Genomic DNA, 24874 nt, shown 5'->3' with positions numbered 1-24874 from the left:
TCCACCCAGGAAGGACCCTGGGATCTGCTTGTGGCAGGTGAGAACTGCCCCTGCTGGTAGCTGCTCATAACAATCTTAAACTTCCTTATCTAAATATCTATATTGATCTTGAGCTACCCTTTTCTGGTCCCCAAACTCTGCTTTGCACCAGCTTAGGGATTAAAGGGGAGAAACAGAAACATGTGTAAGAGATGCTAAGTATTATTACTTGAGCACATAGAATGATCTATACAATCTACTATACAATAAAGATCATTAGATCTTTACAATTCTTCTGAAGAGTAGCTAGAACTAGCCCCATTTTACTTATGGAAAAATTGAAGCTCAGATTGGGAGATTTTCCTATGAAAACACAGAAGAAACAGGATATCTATAACTGGTTGTTCCTAGAATAGTCTATGAACTTCCCTACCAGTGCTCACACTGTACACTCCACCTAAAAGACCCCTGCCCACCTGCTCAGATCCCGCTGATCTTAAAAGGGCAGATCTTATCTAACTTCCTGCATATGGCATTCCCAGTTCTCCAAGGGAAAATATACATCTTCTTCTATCCAATGAAAATTTGTACTTTTATGACATGGCATAGCACTTTCCTAAAGTGGACATTTCTATCTGTCTATATAAGATCTACTAGGACACGAAATCCTTGAGGACAATTGACAGTGTCATATTCACCTGGGTTTACCCAAAGCAAATAATAAAAACATTAGGGTAAGCTTCTTGCTCATAGTAGATGTTTGACACATGTTTGTTGAACGAGGAACACAGGGGCATTGCAAAAGATGAAATCTCAGGCATCCTGGTCCCACGGTCCCTTGTTTGCAGCTCAGAAGAACAAGATCTGAAGGACTGATGTCATCAAAAGCAAAAGCTGGCCAAGAGCCAGAGGGCATCTACCCCATCCTGGCTTCTACTTCAAAGTTTCCCCAATGTCCCCTCTTGATCTTTCCCTGTTTGCTCATTAAAGTTAATTTGGGACATGAAAAGTTTAGAACTGAATATTTCATTAAGGCCAGGTCTTCTCAACACAGCAACTGCAGGTGAAACAGGGCAGAGGTTGCCAGTATGAGGCCAGTGCATGTAGTACCTGTTTAAACCCCTGGTCCTCAGTTCACGGACTGGCGTCTTTGGGGATGCAGAGAATATCACAGGAAGTAGCTCATGTCTTTTTGTAGAGGTATTGTGAGTCTTCGAGGAGCTCACCACTTTCCTCAGGGGATTAAGGAAAAAACAATTTCTGTGAAAATAATCTTGTTTAGAGCCCCCAGCATGGGCTTAGATACTTTCTATTAATAATATCAGAGGGGGGACCAGCAGTTAGTGTAATGGCTATGTCGCTGGACTCCCATGTAGTCGACTGCGGTTCGAGTCCCGGACCTGGTGGCTTAAACTCACGCCGGGCACATGTGCGTGCGTGCCCAAGATCCTGAGAGGAGAATGGAGGAGAAGAGATTGTGGCGTGGCCATCCCCCCGGGGAGTGATTTCTCACTTTCTGTCTCTCTGTCTCTCTTGGTCTGTCTGGTGAGCACAAGTGCCCTACAGCAAAAACCTCTCCAAAAAAAAAGAAAAGGAAAGAAATTACTGGTGATATGAATAATCAAAGACAATTCATTGTCCAAAGACAAAAAAATTTTGTCTAATAGAATGTGAAGGTTCTTGAGATTTAGTGGGATTGTTTGTAAAGTCGGAGAATACAGAAACACAGGAATGCATCACCAATCTCAAGTTCTAACCTTGAATTCCAACAAACTTATCTCTTTTGAGGGAAATTTTAATTCTAGTAAATGTAACTTCTTATTCTATACTTCTTTTTTTCTTTTTTAGGTTTTTGCCATAGAGAGTATGAGCTTGCCCAAGAGAGACAGAGACAGAAAGAGGGAAAGTGAGAAATCACCCACCCTCACCAGAAAGGATGGCCATGCCACTATCCCTTCTCTTCCATTCACCTCTCACAATTTTGGGCACACATGCACATGCTCCTGGTGTGATTTTCAAGGTCCAGGGCTCAAACTGCAGTTGGTCATATGGGAATCCAGTGCCTTAACCACCATGCCACCTGTTGGCCCCCATTCTATAAAATTTTTTAAAAAAAGAATGGGGGTCCAAAATATATCAATAAGTTCAAATACATCCATGGTCACAATAAATTTAAGTATCTTAAATTCCCCCGTCAAAGTAATGAATTGTTAGAACAGGTTAAAACAAAGTAAAACTACGTAGTAGTTAATAGTTAGTGCTACATAATACTTAAAACAATGAGGCACAAAAAGGTTGAAACATAGGCATTAAAGTGAGGTAGGAAAATAATAAAATAAAGTAGATGCTATAATGCTAATACCAGACTAAAGAAAACTAAAGAGGAGAAGCATTAATAATTAAGACTGGCAAAGAAGCCCACCACTGTGGCATAGCAGTTATATAGTGCCTTGCAAGGCTGAGAGCCACATGGCTGGCCACAGGTTCAGATCCCCAGATTGGCCTGAAAACACACTGGCCATGCCCATGGGCACCCAGATCCTGAGGAGAAAGAGGGCTGGGGAATGAAGATCATGGTGTGACAAGACCCTGTTGGAGGTGGTGCTTCTCTCACTCTTGTGTGCATACACGCATGCTCTCTATAGTTAAAACATTTTTTCTTCTATTAGTGAATACTTAATTCACTAAGAAGATATTAAAAATTATCAACCTTTTTGTTTTTAGAAATTTTTTGCCATAGGATGCATGCACTCACCAGAGAGAGACAAAGACAGAGGCAGAAAGAGGGTCACAATAAATTTAAGTATCTTAAGTTCCCCTGTGACGAGGGGAATTTATTGTGACCAGGCATGCACACACACACACACAGCATTTTTTTAGGCTACTATATCCAGGACTTGAACCTGTGGAGTTGGGCATGTGGGATCCAGCACCTTAACCACTTGCCACCCGCTGGCCCCTAAAAGTTATGAAACTGAATGCACTGGCAATTGTGGCATTATATTTATGCATATATGGATATATACATAAAAATAGAAACTGATAGAAATAAAAAGAGAACTGAATCATCCAGTTAAAGAACATAACATTCAGCTCAGAAGTAATCATATTACATAAAATTAATAGGGTATAAGAGATTTGAATAATATTCAGGAACACTTATTGAAATACACACACACACACACACACACACACACACACACAAAAGCAGAAATAACATCAACATAAAAAGAACAGGGACTGACAGTGACACAGAGCTAAAATGCCAGGCTTTGCAAGGCTCAACACATGGTAAGCTTCCAGGTGCAATCAGAGACCTCCCTTAGCACACTGGCACATGTGTGTCCATGATCTAGGACTGACCGAGGCTGGCTTCAAGAACATGTTGGGGGTGCTATCTTTCTGTCTTTCTCTATCTCTGTCTCTCTTATGCATGGAAGAAATACATAAATAAACTTAAGAAAACTTCAAAAATAGTGAAAGAAAAAAACACAATTTATTTGAAAATTAGAAGACATTATTCTAGGGACTATCAGGTGGCATGGTGGTTAAGGTCCTGCTCCTACATGGCTAACTGTGGTTCGAGTCCAGACTTGGTGGCTTGCTTTCTTACTTTCTCTCTCTCTCTGTCTGTCTCTCACTGGTGAGTGCATGTGCTCTGACACAAATTTAAAAATAATAATAATAAATAAAATTAAATAAATAATTCAAAGTAAAACTACATAGTAGTTAGTACTACATAATTCTTAAAAACAATGGAGCACAAAAAGGTTGAAACACAGGCATATAACTTTTATATAACTTTTGGGTTAAAGTTAAAGAAAATAAAAATGGAAATTGAAAATCTTTTCAAAAGTGAATGATTATATTTACATATTTCTCACTGTAGGATGCAGCCGGAGTGAATTTAGAAAAAAAAAAAAAAAAAAAACCACAGGTTGCAAGGGATATGATTAAGGAGTGGCTGAGCTGGCTGCCCCTTCCCAGGTCCATTTCCACATTGCTACTCTCCTGAGCCTCTGACTCCTTCACTTACAGCTGCACTGTTCAAACAGTAGACCCCAGCCATGTGTACTATCTTTCAATTAACTTAAATGAAACAAAAATTTTATTCAGTTCTTCAGTTGTATTGGCAACATTTAAGTTTCAATAACCACAAGTCACTAGATACATAAATTATAAAAAAAAAAGTTTTCATCATTCCAGAAAGTTCTATGTGACAGTGCTTCTCTAGAGTTTGTCAGGGAAATTCCAATATGTCAGTTTCAAGGTGAGAGGCCACCATTGGGTCCAGGTTTCAGTTGTCCAACCTAGCAGACTATACCATCCCTAGATGCTTAAGCCAACATATTATTGGGTCATTAGAAAAGTCATGATGCATTTCTCCTTAGAAAAACATGTCATGACTTTTCTAACAACCCAATAAATCCAGTATCTTAGGAAAAGCACATTCATATTGATAAGCATAGCCAAATCATACCTTTAATTTCACTTTATATGGACAATTAGAATTCATTCATATCGATGCTTCCCACACTTTGACCAATATTGATGGGTGAGGTCTTATGATTAGTCTGATATATGGATTTTCTTTCCCAATCTCTGTGTCTCTCACATGAGTGCATACACTGGAAAATTAAAATATATAATAATAATAATTCCTTAATTTATATATAATTGTATTTTTATGTGTGTATATTAAACTTTTTGACATATAATTGTTCATATTTAAGGGGTAAAATGTGATTTTTTTCTGTATAAGAATACATTGCGTAATGATTCAATCAACCTTATTAGCATTTCCATCATCTCAACCATTTGCCATTACTTTGTGTTGGGAATATTCAAAATTCTCTTGTTTTAACTGAGATGCACAGTAAATTAAGTAGCGTTATCCAGCTGTACTTTATAATACTATAATTTGTTTCTCTTATCAATCTGTAATTTTGTTCCCATTGACCAATATCTCTCTATCCCCTGGTCCCCCTCTACCCTTTTCAGACTTCTGATGTTCAGTATTTTACTCTACTTTTTATGAGGTCAGCCTTTTTTTATGGGGTCATCGAAAAAGTCATGATACATTTTTGCACTGAAAAATGGAAAAAAATACATCATGACTTTTCCAACAACCCAAGTTTCCACATATGAGTGAGAACATGTGGTATTTCTTTTTCAGTACTTGGCTACTTCACTTGATGTCCTCCAGACTCAACATGTTACCTCAAATGACAGGATTTCATTCTTCAAGGTTATGTTAACATAGCTCATAAACTCATGTTTACTGAACTCCTGAGGTCTTCTCACTGCAGGCAAGTGACAGTGGCTGGGCTGGGGGCCCCTAGGCATGTCTCGGGAGAGTCTCATTGTATAGAAGCCAGGCTTTGAAGAACCTCCAGAGGCTCCCAAGGTCAGGCTGTACTTCCCCATGAAGCAGTTTCACAGGTGCTCTGTGCCCACAGACTCTGGAGCTGTCTGGCAGTTCTGCTAATCATTCACCACCTTTGGCTTCCTTCTCTGCTGCTGGTGGGCAGTCTCTGGCGTGGATGGGTGATTCCTATCTTCAAAGTCCTGGGACCAGGATGCTCATGTTTAATGAACAACATGTAGCTTTGATGTCTGGCCAAGGAAGGGGCCTGAGCATCCCAGATGGGATGTTAAGTGGGGCTACTTGTCCTGCATTTGTGCCATTTTCAACCTTGAACTTCTGATGTTCTAGGATATGCTTTTACTTTTCTCCTCTGCCTGTCAGCACCCTTCTTTCAATGTGTAGGAGTGGTCAAGAGGCAAAAATAAACGTGGCGGTCAGGAGACAATTGGTGTCTGCTGTCTCTCCTGTTATCCAATGTGTCTTTTAGCCATCCCATAGTCTAGAGGTTCTAGAAGTAATATTGCTAGTGAACAAATATGGCCTTTTCTCACAACTGCAGTCTGTCATAGGGGCAAATGGACTATTCAGAAACATGCACTAGTTCCCTGTTGATAAGTACCTAGTGAAGCAATGAATTTTGCTGCACCAGGAGCCAATTTTCCTCAGACGAGCATAAGAATTTTTCAGACCAAAGACAAGAACCAAAGAAAATATCAGAGATTTATTCTCCCTAATCTACTCCATCACAGAGTCATACTCACATCTTCCCTTTGTGTTTTCTCTCCATAAATATTTGACTCTTTGAAGTTTTGTGAGTGTTTTGACTACTAGCTAAAAGGGAAAACTTGTAAGTTTTAGGGGTTACCCTGTAACAGTGGCTAAGGTAACCAGATCTTGCATGGCCAACTGTGGTTTGAATCCTAGCCATAGCAGCTTGAAAAATATACTGGGCAGGGAACCAGCAGTTAGCGTAATGGCTATGTCGCTGGACTCCCACGTAGTCGACCGCGGTTCGCGTCTCGGACCCGGTGGCTTAAATCTCACGCCGGGCGCGTGTGCGTGCGTGCCCAAGATCCCGAGCGGAGAATGGAGGAGAAGGGATTGCGGCGTGACCATCCCCCCTGGGGGGTGATTTCTCGCTTTCTGTCTCTATGTCTCTGTCTGTCTGGCGAGCGCACGCGCCCTATAGCGAAAACCTCTCCAAAAAAAAATATATATATACTGGGCATAGGTGTGCCCCAAATCCCAATGAGATAGACAAATGGAGGAGAAAGGATTGTGGAGTGACTAATTCCCATTGAGGGCTCTCTTTCTCTCTCTCTTTCTCTGGTGAGCATATGCACTCTCTGGCAGTGAAAAAATTTTAAAAAGAAAGATTTTAAGGTACCAAATGTGCTCCATTCTGTACATCGACTCCATGTTTCTGCCCTCCCCAACTAGAGAATGCAGATATCAAATAATTTTCCTTTCTCTAATAAGCCAAGACTCTGCTAATTAAAGGGAAATGGAAATGAACTTCTGATCCCTCAATTTCCAGTCAATTTTTGTTTTCTACAACACAACCCTCCATTCTAATGCTTTGTTTCTATGAAAAAATGTGAACAGTGATTATTGCCAGAATTTGAGATTTCAAGTGCTTAATTGTCTCTCATTTTTTTTGTGTATTTTTCCAAATTTTAATATAAAGGTTAAGTATTAGTTTTGTATTAGCTCGAGTAAACTAGCTTCTGTAACAAACATATCTGTTACAAAAAAAAAAAAAAAGTTTCTTGCTTATATAGTCCATCATGAGTATTCTTGATAAGTGTATAGGCCTTTTACAAAGAATAATTTTTAAAACTTCTTTTTTTTGGAGAGGTTTTCACTATAGGGCACGTGTGCTCATCAGACAGACAGAGAGAGACAGACAGAGAGACAGAAAGCGAGAAATCATCCCCAGGGGGGATGGTCATGCCACAATCCCTTCTCCTCCATTCTCCTCTCGGGATCTTGGGCACACACGCACACGTGCCCGGAGTGAGTTTTAAGCCACAGGGTCCAGGACGCAAACTGCGATTGACTACGTGGGAGTCCAGTGACATAGCCATTACGCTAACTGCTGGTCCCAAAACTTCTTCTTTATATCTTTGGGCTCCTCTATCCTGATCCATGTATGAATTTAAAGTAAGTTCTGTGCACAAAGCCAGAAGAAGCCTAGCCATGGTGGCACAGGCAGTAGTGTGGTGCTATGTGATGCTGAAGCCTTATGGAATGCCTTGGGTTCAGATCATGAGTTGACCTAAACATACCAGGCACACCTGCAGGCACACCTGTGATTATGATTGGCTAGAAGGTTGGAGAGAGGATTGTGGCATGGTGAGATCTTGTCAAAGGTACTTTCTTCTTCTTTCTCTCAAGAAATTAAAAAAAAAATAGAAGAAAAGTAGTATGAAAGAGTACATGAAGGAGGACTACGTGGATGAGTCTAGAAAGTAGTATATATCACTTTGATTCACATTCCATTGGCTAGATCTAACTGTAAGATAGGGTAGGAAATATATTCTATTAGTATACACAAGAAGAAATAGAGAATTCTGTCAATTGCCCACCAGTATAAGCCACATTGATGTAAAAAGGTTGAAGTTACATGAAATAAGGAAGGCAAATCGCTCTATAAAGCAATCTTAAGCTTACTCTCCTACAGCATTTTCACACTGAAAGCTCCACTCTCTCTCTAGCAATAAATAAATAAATAAATAAATAAATAAATAAATAAATAAATAAATAAAACCAAATCAACCAAACCAAACAAAAACTCCATTCTCAAAAACATAAAGAAATCAAACTTTTCTGATATTATGTACATGTGGAAAATACTCAAATGGGATTGGACTTAGTAGGTGCATAGTTGGGTGGGAGTGAGGCCTTAAAAGCAGTGCTGTGACCTAGGTATAAACTCTCCTTCTCCCTACTGAGAGCATTATCAGCATACAGGTTCTGCCTCTCTCTCCACAGCTTGCTTGTACTGTGAAGACAGATGACTATACAGAGGACTGAAATGAGCATGGTTTGTATCCTATGATGAACCTCTCCCCTCAGCATACCTATCACTCTCAGAAAAACTCTCATTTAATGTACCCTTTAAAATAAACCTCAGATCATTTGTGTGCCCAGGGATACATCATCTTGTTCTCCATCATATGCTCCAAATGAAGACTCATATATTTTGGATATTAACCCCTTATCAGATACATGGTTTGCAAATATGTTCTCCCACTCTATAGGTTGTGTATTCAGGGAGTTGACTGTTTCCTTTGCTGCACAGAAACTTTATGATTTTTTTTTTTGGAGAGGTTTTTTCTATAGGGCGCATGCACTTGCCAGAAAGACAGAGACAGAGAGACAGAAAGCGAGAAATCACCTACCCTGGGGGGATGGCCACACTGCAATCCCTTCTTCTCCATTCTCCTCTTGGGATCTTTGGCATGCATACACATGCACCTGGCGTGAGTTTAAACCACTGGGTCTGGGACTCGAAACGTGATTGACTATAGGGTAGTCCAGTGACATAGCCATTATGCTAACTGCTGGTCCCAGAAACTTTATGATTTGATATAGTCCAGTTTGCTTATTTTTTGCTTTTGTTTCCTGTGCTTTTGGTACCATATCTTTTTTTAAAAAATTGCCAAGATCCATGGCAAGGAACTTTTCTTTTATGTTTTCCTGTAGAAGCTGTATGATTTCAATTCTTACATTTTAGTCTTTAATTCGTTTTGAGTTTATTTTTGTATGTGGTGTAAAATGAGGGTCAAATTTCATTTTTTTGCATGTAGATACTCAGTTTTCCCTATTTTTTCCTACACCATTTACCAAAAAGACTATCCTTTCCCCATTGTGTAATATTGGCTCTCTCATTGAAGATCAGTTGAATATATATTCATAGGTTTATTTCCTGGCTCTCTTTTCTGTTCCATTGGTGTGTATTTTTGCAAGTACCATACTCTTGATTACTATAGCTTTATAATATAATTTTAGATAAAGTGCAATGCCTCCAACTTTGTACTTCTCAAGATTGCTTTACATATTGGGCATGTGTGCATGCACTCAGGGTTCTGGCTCAAAGACTGGAGGAAGGTAATTGAAAAATGATCAAGCCCTGTGGAGGGTGCTCCTCTCTTTTTCTTTCATGCATGTTCTTTATTATGAATATAAAAAAATAGATTGGTCTGGATATTTAGGGTTTTTTGTGGTTCCATTCAAATTTTAAGATTGTTTTATTTTTCTGAAAAATGCCATTGGCATTTGGATTATTATATAAAATCTTTAGATCACTCTGGGAAGTAAGGACATGTTAATGAATTTAATTCTTACAGTCCATGAACATGGGCTATCTTTTCATTTATTTGTGTCTTCTCTGATTTCTTTCATAAGTGTTTTATAGTTTTCAGTGTACAGATTTTTTGGGGGGGAACAGATTTTTGCTATAGGGCATGTGCGCTTGCCGGAAAGACAGAGAGAGACAGAGAGATAGAAAGCGGGAAATCACCCTCTGGGGGGATGGCCATACTACAATCCCTTCTCCTCTGTTCTCCTCTCGGGATCTTGGGCATGCATGCCCATGCGCCTGGTGGGAGTTTAAGCTACCAGGTCCGAGACTCAAAGCATGGTCAGCTACATGGGAGTCCAATGACATAGCCATTATGCCAACTGCTGGACCCTCAGTGTACAGATTTTTATCTGTTTGGCTAAATGTATTCCTACATTGATAGGAGAAAAAGAGTAACTTCATTTAAAAATGAGTAAAGAACTTCCATAGACATTCCCCCCCCCCAGAAAAATACAAATGGTCAAGAGGTATATGAAAAAGTGTTCAATATCACTAATCATCAGGGAAATGCAAATCAAAACCACATCACCCTACACCCATCAGGATGATTATAAAAAAGACAAAAGATTATAAGTGTTGGTGAGGATGTGGAGAAAAGGGAACCCTTATACACTGTTGGTGGGAATATAAATTGGTCCTATCATTATGAAAAATAAAAGTTTCTAAAACAAATAGAAAACATAACTAACATATGACCCAGCAAGCCCACTTGCAGATATATGGCCAAAGAAAATGAAATCAGTATCTCAAAAGCATATTGCATTCCCATGTTCATTGCTGCATTATTCACAATAGCAAAGAAACAGAAACAAGCTGTGTTCATGATAGATAAATGGATTAAAAAATGTAATATGTAATGACATATTTTTTAGGAGGTTTTTGCTATAGGGTGCGTGCGCTTGCTGGACAGAGACAGAGAAACAGAAAGTGAGAAATCACCCCCCGGGGGGATGGCCATGCTGCAATCCCTTCTCCTCCATTCTCCTCTTAGGATCTTGGGCACGCACGTTCACACGCCCAGCGTGAGTTTTAAGCCTCCGGGTCTGGGATGCAAACCACGGTCAACTTCGTGGGAGTCCAGCGACATAGCCATTACGCTAACTGCTGGTCTCTATAATGACATATTTTCAGTCTCAAAAATGAAAAAGATCTCAACATTTGCAACGACATAGATAGCATCTGGAATACATTATGCTGAGTGAAGTGAGCCAAACATGGAAAGAAAATACTGCATGATCTCCCTTATATGTGGAATATAAAAATGTTGAACTTATACAAACGGAGAGTAGAAAGAATAGCAATTATTGATTTTTTTTTTTTTTTGGAGAGGTTTTTGCTATAGGGCACGTGTGCTCACCAGATAGAGAGATAGAAAGCGAGAAATCCCCCCCCAGAGGGGATGGCCATGCTGCAATCCCTTCTCCTCCATTCTCCTCTTGGGATCTTGGGCATGCATGCACCCGCACCTGGCATGAGTTTAAGCCACTGGGTCTGGGACGCGAACCGCGGTCAACTACGTGGGAGTCCAGCGACATAGCCATTATGCTAACTTCTGGTCCCAAGAATAGCAATTATTGAAGGGTAGGGTGATAGTGGAGAAATGGGGAGAGAGTCAAAAGATAACCATTTCAAACATGTACAATGAATTAGTGCTAGATATCTAATGTACAGTATGGCATATATAGTTAATATTACTATATTGCATGGCCAGCCCTGTAGCCTAGGGGTTAAGGCAGCTGGATCCCACATGACCAATCATTCAGTTTAAGTCCCAGCTTTGGCAGCTGGAAAAATTTGCCAGGGTACATGTGTATGCATGCCCCAAATCCCAAAAGGATGGAGAAAGGAAGGAAAAGTGATTGTAGTGTGAACACACCCAATTGGGGGTTTCTTCTCTCTCTCCCTCTCCCTCTCTCCCTCTCCCTCTCTTTCTCTCTCTAAGTGCACATGCCCTCTGGCAATGTTTTAAAAATAACAATGCTGTATTATATACTTGAAATTACTAAGAGTTGATCTCAGGTGTGCTTACCACACACAAAAGACAACTACATGAGGTGATGCATATGTTACTTAGCTTCACTGTAGTAATCACTTCACAATGCACATGTACATCAAAACAATATGCTGTACACTTTAAATCTGTGTAATTTTCATGAAGTGACACTTGCATTGGATCCTTCATATTCAGCTGACTGCCATCTAGTGCCTAGAACTCTTCCAATCTATATGTGTTAGAAACAAAGCAAATCACAAAGAATTAAGTTCAGGAGCCAATTCAAATGAAATTATAAACAGCTCACAGAATATACTTGTCTTAACATGCCTGCATTTGAAAAAGAAATTACATCCTAACACCAAAATTAACTTCAAGAAGTGGCATTTCAGTTTCATTTACTCTCCAATGGAGAGAGGGTTGGGAGCAGGTAAGTAGCTTTCTTGGTAGTTCTTAAAATCTGTTTAGAAGAATAAATATGCCATGAAGGCATTCAATACCTATTGGGTCGTTGGAAGTCATGACTTTTTTTTTTTTCTATGCAAAAATGTGTCACAACTTTTCCAATATGTGGGAACTTCAAAAAGTTCATATAAAGATGGCATTAAAGGGGCAAGCTGGTGGCGTGGTGGTTGAGGCAATTAGACCTCACATGGCCAACTGTACTGTTCCAATCCTGAACCCAGTGGCTTGAAAAACATGCTCGAAATGTGTGAGTGCATGACCAAGATCCTGAGAGAAAATGGAGGAGAAAGGATTTTGATGTGGCCATCCCCAAGGAGGGTGGTTTCTCACTTTTCTTTTCTCTCTAGTGAGCATATGTGCCCTATAGAAAAAAGATAATAAAAATGAACAAATAAAAAGATAGCATTGAAGCTTGAATATATTTTGGTGCAAAGTGTTGAAATCCATGCAGTTGTTTTCTCATAATACACATTTCCTATGAGCTTTTTGAAGACCCCCCTCATATATGTGAGCACACATTTAAATGTTTACAAAATTTTATGTCCAGGAAGAAAATATGGGATTAGAGATGGTGGCATAGTGGTAAAACACAAAGGTCTATTTGGATGACCAACATGAGAATAGGTTCTGGGTTTACATCTGGAGACCTCAGCATTGGTTAAAGCTTGCAATGGATCATAGCATCAAGATCCTGTTTGGGGATATTATCTCTATGTTATGGAAGAAATAAATGAACTTAATAAAAAGAACATATTTATCTTCAGTATATGACCAAATATATGAGTAATGAATCTTAAAGAATGCACAAAGATTTGTAAGGAAGTCAAGCTTCCTTGGATAATCTCCATACTCAGGCACTTGACTCTTTCTTCTGAACACTAGGCAGGATGTAAGTCATGGGAGAGAGGGACAAATGTGACCAGAGCTCCACAAAAGTCCAAAAGCAGAATTCCCTGAGAATATGCATTTCTATAGGTACATGCTGAGAAATACTCATCTTCCTTCTTAGGCAGAAGTTTGTGAAATTCTAATATATTAGAATGGAATGGAACAATGAGACCTACCTTGTCCAAAGTGTAGGCTCTAGTCCAAAACTTACCATTCAGTGGGAGAGCAGTGGGCAGAGAGAGGTGATAAAAGTAGGTAAAATTTAGTTCCGCATATATAGCCCAAAACTTGAAAGGCCTATGAGGAAAAGAGAGTAGAGAGGTCCTGAGTTGTGTTCTTCACTCCCTGGTCAGATAGACTTATAATTTCATGGGACAGTTCAATGGTCATTTTTACCCAGGGCTATATCTTTTCTCTTATGGACTGTATCAGGCAATATTGGTCTCCAAGGCCATGATATTCAATGCCTATCTCCTGCATCCTTCATACCCTCCCAGGAATAAGGGAAGATGGGCCATCCTGTGGAAGATATCTTACAAAGGCTTGTTGAAGATAGTGACTGGCTCCATCCTAACAGTTTATGTGATCTTTTGTCATGATGATGGGATGGTGTTTATGAGCAATCAGGTGCCACCAAGATTTATGTACCCCAAAGACTGGCAGCACCTCACCATGTTCATCCTTCTCACCCTCAATGGCTGTATCGATGTCATGAGCAAGAACATGCTGCCTCAGCGATGTGTCATCTTAGAAAAAGGTACCCTGGTTCTTTCCTTCCATGAGCTCCTGCTGCTGTTTGTGTCCCATGTGAAGAACTCATCAGGGGTGGAGCTGCAAGTTCATGCCCTGCTCATCTTGGTGGTGTTCCTACTGACGCTGGTGCTCACTGCAGAGCTGTGGGCTCTCAACATGTTTCACCTCTGGCTTATCGAGGCCTTTCTGTTTCTGATGATGGGCTCCTGGCTGATGCAGGCAGGCTTCATTCTATACAGACCTGTCACTGGTTACCCATGGCAGGATGATGATGTCAGCGATATCACTTTTGTCACTACTTTCTTCTGCTGGCATGTGATGATCAACGCCTTGTGCATCTTGGGCATCTATGGTGTCTCTTCTTTTTGGCATCGTTGTTACAATCCCAGCTTGAAATTGAAGGTATCTGAAGATGCTCTCCATCACATGAGCCCTCCAGGCCCCTCTACAGAATGCTGCAGAAAGTGAAGCAGTCAGAGGATGATGACCAGGCTCATCTCTTCAAAGAGCTCACCCTGAGACAGGGTCTAGGACACCTGGGACTCATCTTCTTCTGATGGGTTCTCTCAGCCACGTGTATTGCATCCTCTTTGGTCCCCAGTGAAGGTAATGATCCTGAGGGACAGAAGTTTATTCTTAACTGTTGGTACATTTCCTGTCCCTGAGTTTCTAGTTGCTGAAAAGTAAGAGAGAGAGGGACCCCGGAAAGGGACACAGATGAGATTATGTGGATGAAGGGAAGTAGAAGACAAAGGAACCCAAGGGAGTAGAAAAGTGTTCCTTTTTCATATTTCCAGTGAAGACAGGACAATAGAAGGGAGGTCTTTGAAAGGGAGAGAGCAGAGTCTACCAGCAATACCATCACCTGCTGCTGCTTCTGGGTTTCTATCCAAAGAATAAAGACTTCTCACCAACCAAAATTGCAATGGTGGCTTTTTCTATAGACTAACTAGTGACACCGCTCTGTGGAAGTAGCATAGACATATGTAGGACAATTCACTTACCATACATTGTTTGAAATTATAAGAATGTCATATAGATGTATTTTTTATTTGGGCCTGTTGGATAGTTCCATTTTTCTGTACATAAAGCAAGAATTAACATATCACAGCTTTTCAAGTTTCCATGAACCAAATTTTCACTAAATGCCACCACATTTCTTATATCTTACCGCTAATTCAGGTGAAATGAAGTGCCTAGCTATTTGTTTAATTCCTACTAGCCCTAACAGCTATTTGCTAGATTATAATTTACTATATCTTTTGCTTGAGTCTTTGCCAAATAGCATTCTCTGTAAAACCAATCATCAGTCACATTTTCTCTATTATTCTCAACTGCTGATACATTTTCTGTCCCTGAGCTCCTAGTTACTGAAAAGAAAGGAAGAGAAGGATCTGGAAAAGTGACACAAATGAGATTATGTGGACAAAGAGGAAAGGGAGAAGAAAAAGAAACCCAAGGGAGTAGGGAAGTGTTCCTTTTTCCATTTATTACACCCAACATTAAATCCACTAGCATCACTACCAGCAAGAAGTTCTCCTCCAGAAAACTATCCTATCCTCCTTAGAGCTGGAACTCTTCAGCAACTCATCTAGACCTGCTTTGCTATTTTACTCTTGCTACTGATATAGTCTTCTTTGTTCTGTTCTCATATTGTTTCTCTTGGGGAGTTTTTGCCTTACTAATTAAACGGTAGACTCTCTAAGAACAGAGAACTCATCATATCCTAGTTAAAGTGATCCTTGTAATTTCATGGGAAAGTTCAATGGTCATTTTTACCCAAGGCTGTATTATAGTCAGCTAATTTCCTCTGCCTGTTCCAGAATAATATAACATTTGTCTTCTCTACAGTTGATGCTTAATAAAGTCATTTGCTTATAGTCTCTCTTTCTTGTCTCTAAATGTAGTGTCTGAGTTCTCTGTGAAACCTTAGGGAAGCACCAACTATCCAAAGCCTGAATCATATAAGGAGCCTACTCTTCCTGGTCTGTATGAAAAATGAAATCTATTGACTTGTTCAGAATTGTTGACTTTATGCATCAATGTTTACTGTACCCCTTTAAGATATGCCTCATGGCTTTCCAAAAGTGTCCATTTTACATATGGAAAACCTACGACTATCCCAGGTAAATTTGCCCAGACTCATGGCTAGTCAGAGACAAGACAGGGAGGCCTGAAAACACTTTGATAGGTCTGAAAGCCTCTATTTTCATTGTCTGTGCTCCCCTGACTTCTTTGCAGAGAGTGGGATGTGACTGACTTAGAAATCCAAATAGCTAGGGGCCAGCAGGTGGCATGGTGGTTAAGGGCACTGGACTCCCACATGGCCAACCATGGTTCGAGTCCTGGACCTGGCGGCTTGCTTTCTCACTTTCTCTCTGTTCCTCTCTGGTCAAATTAAAATAAGTAAATAAAATAATTCTTTAAAAAAAGAAAAGAACAGACTAACTCTAGTTTTAAAAAAAAGAAAAGAAAAAGAAATCAAAATATCTAGAAAGCAGGCAGCAAGGAGACCCAATGTGCATGAGTAGAGCAGTGCAATCCCTCCAGGCTTCCTAAAGAGTGTGCCTACCCTATGACTTCTTTCTCTACCTCCACGACCTTCTGGGTGTAGAAAGGCTGATGGGCATTCACACTCCTGGCTAGAGCTCATGTTTTAAGTACAGGTCAAACTGGAGCCTGGGACAAGATATGTCTAGCCCTTTTTATTACTCCTGTTGCACCTAATTTCTGGGTTCTTTCCCATTATTTTTCATTTGGGCTTCTGTTTTTTATTGCTGTTCTTGAATGAAGTCCTGGTAAATAGTGAAGAAGTCTAAAAAACACTTACTCATTGCTCTTAACAAGTCATTTGTACCCTAGTTCAAAACTAAGAAATCTCTTATAACTAAGAAATGTTTCCTGACATAACACATCTTCCAGGTAATACATATGCATCTACAGAAACATAGGTCTATTTACACAATTGAATACTATTCAGCCATTAATAAGTATAAAATTCTGTCATTTGCAGCAACATGGATGAACCTAGAGATCACTGTGGTCGATGAAAGAAGTCAGGAACAGAAAGGAGGATGTCACCTGATCTCACTCATTTGTGTAATCTAAAAGTCTTGTTCTCATGGATACAGAGAGTAGAATGGCAGTTACTAGAAGCTGGGAAGGGTAGGAGGGAGAAATGGGGAGAGGTTGGTTAATGGGTACAGTCTATACAGGAGGAATGAGTTCTATACAGGAGGAATCCAAGGGAGAAGGAAACCCAAAGGAGTAGGGAGGAATGAGTTCTGGTGTTCTGTTGCACAGTAGGGAGCTATAGTCAGCACTAACACATTGTATAATTTCTTTTTTTTTTTAAGAGAGATATTTTTGGCTATAAGGCATGTGTGCTTGCCAGAGAGACAGAGAGATAGAAAGACATAAAGTGAGAAATCACCCACCAGGAGGGATGGCCATGCTGCAATCCTTTCTCTTCCACTCTCCTCTTGAGTTTTTGGGTGTGCACGCACATGTACCCAGCAAGAGTTTCAAGTCACCAGATCTAGGACTTAAACCATGGTGGACCACATGGGAGTCCAGCAACATAATCATTATACCATATGTTGGTTGAAATATTGTATATTTCAAAATAGCTATAAGAAAGATTGTAGGGACCTGTAGTTAGCGTAATGGCTATGTTGCTGAAATCCCATGCAGTCGACCGCGGTTCAAGTCCCAGACCTGGTGGCTTAAAACTCACGCCAGGCACGTGTGCGTGTGTGCCCAAGATCCCGAGAGGAGAATGGAGAAGAGATTGCGTCATGGCCATCCCCCCCAGGGGATGATTTCTTGTTTTCTGTCTCTCTGTCTCTCTCTGTCTTTCCAGCGAGCACACGCGTCCTATAGCCAAAAACAAAAACAAAAACAAACAAACAAACAAAAAACCTCTCTCAAAAAAATAAAGGAATGATAGATGTTTGAGGTAATTGGTAGGATAATTGCACTAATTTAATCATTACACATTGTATACATGACACATTGTATACATGTATCAAAACATCACACTGTACCCCATAAATATGTATAATCATTGTGACAATTTAAAATAGAAATAAAATAAAATGTTCTAAAAATAAATAAAATGTACTTTTTTTTCCCTGTAGGATGTGTGTACTCACGGAGACAGGGACAGAGAGAGGGAGAAAAAAAGTGAGAAAGCACCCCCTCACGCCAAGAGGATAGTCATGCCACAATCCCTTCTATTCCATTCTCTTCTTGGGATTTTTGGGCACACATGCACTTGAGCCCAGTGTGTTTTTCAAATCACTGGGTCCGGGACTCAGATAGCGCTATAGGCCAGGTGGGATCTAGCTGCCTTAACCTCCATGCCATCTCAATAAAATGCACTTTCAGTAAAATATTAAAATATAATTCAAACAAAATTCAGCCAATTCTAAAATAGATCTGGGAAAGAAACAGAAAAGAACACAGGACTTTCTTTTCCTTAGGAGAAAATAATCGAAGGTGAAATTACATTGCCAACTTTCATAATACATTTTCAAATTAATTCAAGAAATAAAACAGTGTGGCATAGAATGAAGCAAGGGCCATAGGCTCCCAAATGGTTTAGTGAAATACAGGCTCCAGAAACAGAAATATGGAATGCAAGAATTAGATACATATTGAGGGGACAGCCCATGGCATGGTGGTTAGGGTGGCTGGATCCCACAAGGGCCACTATGTGGTTTGACTCTCAGGCCCTGCAGCTTGCGGAACATGCTGGGCACATATTCATCCATCTAAAATTATGAAAGGAGGATAAATGGAGAATGGGCTGTGGTGTGATCATGGCCCATGAGAGGTGCTTTCTCACTTTCTCTCTCTCTCGTTGCTCTCCAGCGACTACACTCTCCCTCAGGCAAAGAGCAAACAAACAAAAACATACTGAGGATGACTGTTCGATTGAGAAATAACTGACTCACTAAAAAAAAAAAAAAATAGTACCTACCTCACATAATGCACAAAAGAATAGATGGACTGAAAAGTTAAACATGAACAAGGTGCTTTGAAGGAAATGAAGAAATATTTTTTAAGCTTTTTTAAAAAAATTTACTATGGAGAGCATGCACTCACCGGAAACAGAGAGAAAGAAAGAGAGACAAAGCACCCCATACACACACACCTGCCCAGGGGGAATGGCCATGCCAGAATCACTTCTCATCTCAGGACTTGGGGCACAGATGCACATGCGCCCTGTGTGTTTTTCAAGTTGCTAGGTCCAGGCCTCAAACTGCTCAGTTGTTCATGTGGGATCCAACTGCCTTAAAACCAACACACCACCAGGGTCCAGCAGTTAGCATAATGGCTATGTCGCTGGACTCCCACGTAGTCGACGGCAGTTTGTGTCCCAGACCCAGTGGCTTAAACTCACGCCAGGCGCATGTGCGTGCGTGACCAAAATCCCGAGAGGATAATGGAGGAGAAGGAATTGCAGTGTGGCCATCCCCCGGGGGGTGATTTCTTGCTTTCTGTCTCTCTGTCTCTCTCTGTCTGTCTGGCAAGCATATGTGCCCTACAGCAAAAACCTCTCAAAAAAACAAAACAAAACAAAACAAAACAAAACAAAAAAACACACCACACCATCAGCTGGCCCAAAGAAAGTAATTTTATAATAAAAGACATTAAAATTTTTCTTGAGCAAGGACTAGGAAAAGATTATACATTTTACTTAATTTCCACAACTAAAAGATACAAGTAAGAAAGATAGAAGAGGCACTGTGAAGAAAAATTTCCAACATTGTAGCAGAAAAAAACTTGATATACAGAATACAAAGAGATGTTCAAACATAAACAACAAAAAAAGGCAGCCTAATATAAAAAGGGCAGAGGATATATATGAACATATCTTAGAAGAAGAAGAAAAAGAAGAAGAAAAAGAAATGGCTAGTTAAAATTTAAAAATAAGCTTAACCTAACCAGTTCTGAGAAAATGTAAACTTAATGTATTCTTTCCCCATCAGGTTGTTGATAATTATTGAAGGTGTTAAAGAAATGGTATCTATTGCTGGAGAAGATGTCGAGAAAAGGAAATGATCATATGCTGTAGGCAACAATATAAGTTGACTCACATTTTGTTGCAATCAGTTTGATGGATTGGGTCAAAATTTAAAATATCTGGGACCAGCAGGTAGCATAGTGGCTCAGGCATTGGACTTCCACTTGGTCAGCCATGGTTCAAGTCCTGGACCTGGCAGCTTGTTTTCTCACTTTCTCATTTCCCCCCTCTGTCTCTCCCTGTCTCTCTCTAGTGAGCACATGTATCCTTATCGCAAAATTTAAAAATAATCATAAATAAAATTAATTCTTTTTTTTTTTTTTGTAGAGGTTTTTACTATAAGGGTGCATGTGCTCACCAGAAAGACAGTGAACGACCGAGAGACAAAGCAAGAAATCACCACCCCCACACCCCCCAGGGAGGGATAGCCACACTACAATCCCTTCTTCTCCATTATCTTCTCATGATATTGGGCACTCACGCACACGTGCCCAGTGTGAGTTTAAGTCACTGTGTCCGGGACTCGAACTGCGGTCAACTATATGGGAGTCCAGCAACATAGCCATTAGGCCAACTGCTGGTCAAAATTAACTAATTCTTTCCAAAAAATTTGTGGAGATATTTTTGCTATAGGGTGTGTTTGCTTGCCAGAGAGACAGAAAGAGACAGAGAGACAAAAAGAGAGAAATCACCCCCGCTGGGAGGATGGCCACACCACAGTCTCTTCTCTTCCATTCTCGTCTTTGGATTTTAGACACACACGCACATGTGCCTGGCATGAGCTTTAAGCTGCCAGGTCTAGGACTCAAAACTTGATTGATTACATGGGAGACCCATTGATGTAATCATTATGCCATCTGCTGTCCCCCAACTCCAATTTTTAAAAAAATATCCTTCAAGCAAGTGATTCTACTTCTTGGGACCCACAGTGAACATGTCATGTAAACCTAACAACATCTCTGAAAAAAATACCTCAGAATATTTTGATCAGTTTCCATATCGTTAGGCCTGCCTTCCTAGTAGTTTTAAAATATATTTTATGAGCAACAGAGATAGAAAAACAGAGAGTCACCCTTAACAGGGTCTTCATGCTGTGATCCATCCCCCGTTTTAGTCAGCACTGGATAATGGGCTCAGGTGCATCCAGTGTGTTCAGGGAGGTCTCTGGACACAAACCCAGAACCTTCCCATGTGGCTCAGCCTTGCAGTTACTGCTACACCACTGTCCACCCATACCTACTGGAAGATTTTTACTTTTTATTATTTTAGGTTTTTGCCATAGGGCACATGTGCTTGCTAGAGAGAGACAGAGAAAGTGAGTGTGAGGTAATCACTCCCCAGGAGGATGGCCATGCCAAAATCCCTTCTCCATTCTCCTCCTGGGATTTTGGGCTTAAATGCACATGTGCCCGGTGTGATTTTCAAGCCTCCAGGTCTGGGACTCAAACCATGGTCAGCCATGTGGAAGTTCATCACCTTAACCACCACACGACCTACTGGCCCCAGGAGATTTTTATTTTTATCCCCTGGGTTCCATTGTAGGTAGAGTACAAACATGTGACCAATTACATGCTCCACTAAGACTTCAACTCAAATGTGAACAATGTAAGGAAACTGGCTTTACATAGGGTTTTGTTTTGTTTTGTTTTGCCATAAGGCACATGCACTCGCTGGAGAGAGACAGAGACAGTGAGAAGGAAAGTGAGAAATCACCCCCCAGGGGGGTGGCTATGTCGCAATTCCTTCTCTTCCTTGCTCTTCCTGGGATTTTGTGCATGCATGAAGATACACTCAGTATGCTTTTCAAGCTGACTTGTCCAGGACTTGAGCTGTGGTTGGCCATGTGGGAGTACAACACCTTAACTAAGACACCACTGGCCCCATAGGGCTTGTATTCTATAGCACATAGAATGGTAAAAATGGTGACCTCTGTTCTTCATTGTCAAGGTGATTTTCTCCATAGCTCTGGAATCAGTGCCAAAGAAGGCAGCAACCCGAGTTCACCTCCACAATGAGGTTCTGGGCATGGATCCTTCAAACTTAACCTGGAACTTGTTTCTCCAGCCATCCAAATGATTAATGAACTAACTCATCTATTTTAATAAATTCCTTTTCTCTTAAACTAGCCAGAACAGATTCTTTTCTGCAGCTAAGAACCCTAATGTAATATCTACTCTAGAAATATTCAAACATATAGACAAAGGGGTTATGTATAAGAATGGTCACTGGAGCACTGTTTTCATGGGAAATTTTATTTACTTCAAATTTGCACACTCACTGGAAACAGATAAAAATGGAGAGGAAGAAAAAGAGAAAGCATCTCCCAGGAGGATGGCTATGCCACAATTCCTTTGCCTCCACTCTCCTCTTAGGATTTTGGGTATGCATGCATATGCACCTGAAATGTTTTTCAAACTACCAGGTTCAGACCTTGACCTGCAGTTGGCCATGTGGGATTCAGCTGCCTTAACCACTATACCATTAGCTCACCTTCCATGGGAACTTAAAATAATACTTGTTATCTTCTCTGCATGTCTTTGTCTTGACACTCCTTCTTTTTCTTTTATGGACACCTATTATTGGAATGTAGGGTGGGCCCTCAGGATGACCTTGTCTTTAGATCTTTAATAAGGGAATAGTTAAATAAAGTATGAAGTATTATGCAGGCATTAAAACAGAGAAAGAGAACCATGTGTCTTGACATTAAAAGGCTTCCAAGATGAAGTAAAAATAGCTAAGTGCAGAAAATACAGGGCATATGATCTAGGTTTTGGAAGCAAGTATTTTCTTGCTATGTATTTTCAGAAGATCTAAAGTTTTCTTAAACCTGTCAAAAATGACGGTTGGTGGGAACCAGCAGTTAGCGTAATGGCTATGTCGCTGGACTCCCACGTAGTCGACCGCGGTTCGTGTCCCGGACCCGGTGGCTTAAAACTCACGCCAGGCGCGTGTGCGTGCGTGCCCAAGATCCCGAGAGGAGAATGGAGGAGAAGGGATTGCGGCGTGACCATCCCCCCTGGGGGGTGATTTCTCGCTTTCTGTCTCTATGTCTCTCTCTGTCTGGCGAGCACACGCGCCCTACAGTGAAAATCTCTCCAAAAAAAAAAAAAATGACGGTTGGTTGGTGGTGCAGCAGCAGTGAAATACAATACTTTGTAAGCTTGACCCACATAGAAAGTTTCCGTATTTGGATCCAGAGACTTCCTGAGTGTGTGAGACACACACATATCCATGATTTGCACTGCCTGAGGCTGGGAAGTGGATCCTGGCATCAAGACCCTTTTGGGGATGCTGTCTCTGTCTCTTTATCTCTCTGTCTTTTTCATTCATGGAATAAATATGCTTAATTTAAAAAGAATGATTAGAATCATTGGGCAATCATCCCATCTCTGCCTCCACCTTTACACAGTCTTCTCTGTGTGTCTCTAAATCTTAAATCTACCTCTGCCTTTCTCTTATATGGACACCTTTTATTGGATTTAGGGCCCACCCTAATCTAGAATGATCATTTGGAAATACTTAATTATGTCAGCAAAGATTCTTTTTCCAAATAAGGTCATATTCTCAGGTTTGGGGAGTTAGGACTTGAACCTTTCTCTTTGATGGGCTACTATTCAACCCATTACACTATCACTGCACATACCAGGAACTTCTCCTATTCCATATCCCATGTCCCTTGGAGCCTAGATGCAGTAACTGCTCCAGCTGTGACTTAATTACCCTTTGTGGTCTCCTTATACCCTGTCGACATCTATATAACAAATATCTTTATTAAACCCTATTTGAATTATCCTAATCTGGGTTTCCATCTACTTCTCAATGGGACCCTACCTAAAACTTCAGGGGAGAAACTGCAGAGTAGGCCAGATGCCTTAAAAGAAATTCACCCCGAGCCTCCAGCCCACAAACTCAAGTGGAGAGGGAAGGGGCAGGCCTTCAGAATAAGACTCCTCTATGGCTCCTGAGAACTAGTGATTTCAGGGAAAAATGAGAAACAAAGATTTTCTACTGATAATTCAGCCTCCAGCCCACAAACTCAAGTGGTAGGGAGCCCCTCTAGCCTTCTCTCTGCCTCTGTCTTTCTCTGCCTCTGTCTTCTCATTTTTTTTTGGTAATTTTTCCTTTTTACAATTTTTTAAGGTAAAGTTTTTTCTTGGCTTTCAGTCTTGCCTTTATCTCACTAATAATCCCCTTTTCTCCTCCCACTCAGGAGAGGCAAGGGGCAGGCCTTCAGAAAAAGACTTCTTCATGGCTCCTGAGAACTAGTGTGTGACACGCAGTTTTCTATTCCTTGCTTTAAAAAATAATAATTATTTGGTTTTTTTTCTTCCTTTTCTGTTTCTTTGGATTTTTGTTTCTTTTTCTTTTTTTTTTCTCTCTGTCTCCTTTTCTTTTTCTTCTATCTCATCACTCTGCTCCTCAATCTCCATTCTCTGTGTTTCTAGATGGATCTAAGGGAACCATAGCCAAACATCCAAACACTATTAGGGTCAACATATTCCTCAATATCCACTGAATCTGCTGCATAAAGGGATAAAAACGGAATGGCAAAGAGATTCCAGATCACCTCCATCTCTAAGCTCCTGAACACTCAGATTGAACTTCAAGAATTAGGAAGAAACACATCATCCATCAGATGACTAGAAATCACCACAGCACCACAATAAATATTGGAAATCAAGAAAATACCTCTCCTCCAAGTGAAAGAACAACTCCTTTTCATCCACAGACAGTTCAATGGAAATCATGGGAATGTCTGATAAAGAAATTAGAATATTCATAATGACAAAGCTAACAGAGACGGAAGAGAAAAGAGAGACAATGAACTGAGGAAGAGGTAGAAGAAAGGAGCTGATGAGTTTCAGGAGGTCAGGAAATTCTTGCAAAATCTAAAAGAGGAATTACATACTTTAAAAAATAATTAAATGGGGAACCAGCAGTTAGCATAATGGTTATGTCACTGGACTCCCACATAGTCAACTGCGGTTCGAGTCCCGGACCCGGTGGCTTAGAACTCACGCCGGGCGCATG

At 40.5% G+C, this 24874-nt stretch overlaps 1 protein-coding gene and 1 long non-coding RNA gene across 2 annotated transcripts in view; one reads left to right on the top strand and one right to left on the bottom strand.

Annotated features, from left to right (window-relative positions):
• LOC102492482 (uncharacterized) overlaps positions 1-24874 on the bottom strand; it is a 68233-nt gene that overhangs the window by 34708 nt on the left and 8651 nt on the right. The window contains exon 2 of the long non-coding RNA XR_003547724.1: positions 13271-13356. This is a non-coding gene — a long non-coding RNA (uncharacterized LOC102492482). The remainder of the gene's footprint in view (positions 1-13270; positions 13357-24874) is intronic.
• On the top strand, positions 13348-14886 carry LOC102492068 (transmembrane epididymal protein 1-like). The gene is given in 2 exon segments (XM_014583979.1): positions 13348-14254; positions 14257-14886. Coding segments are annotated over 2 exon segments (939 nt in total). The 5' UTR covers positions 13348-13428; the 3' UTR covers positions 14370-14886.

Source organism: Tupaia chinensis, unplaced genomic scaffold (genome assembly GCF_000334495.1).
Source record: "Tupaia chinensis unplaced genomic scaffold, TupChi_1.0 Scaffold000074_1, whole genome shotgun sequence".
In the NCBI taxonomy this organism is placed as follows: Eukaryota; Metazoa; Chordata; class Mammalia; order Scandentia; family Tupaiidae; genus Tupaia; species Tupaia belangeri.
This window is presented reverse-complemented; position numbering and strand designations above follow the sequence as displayed.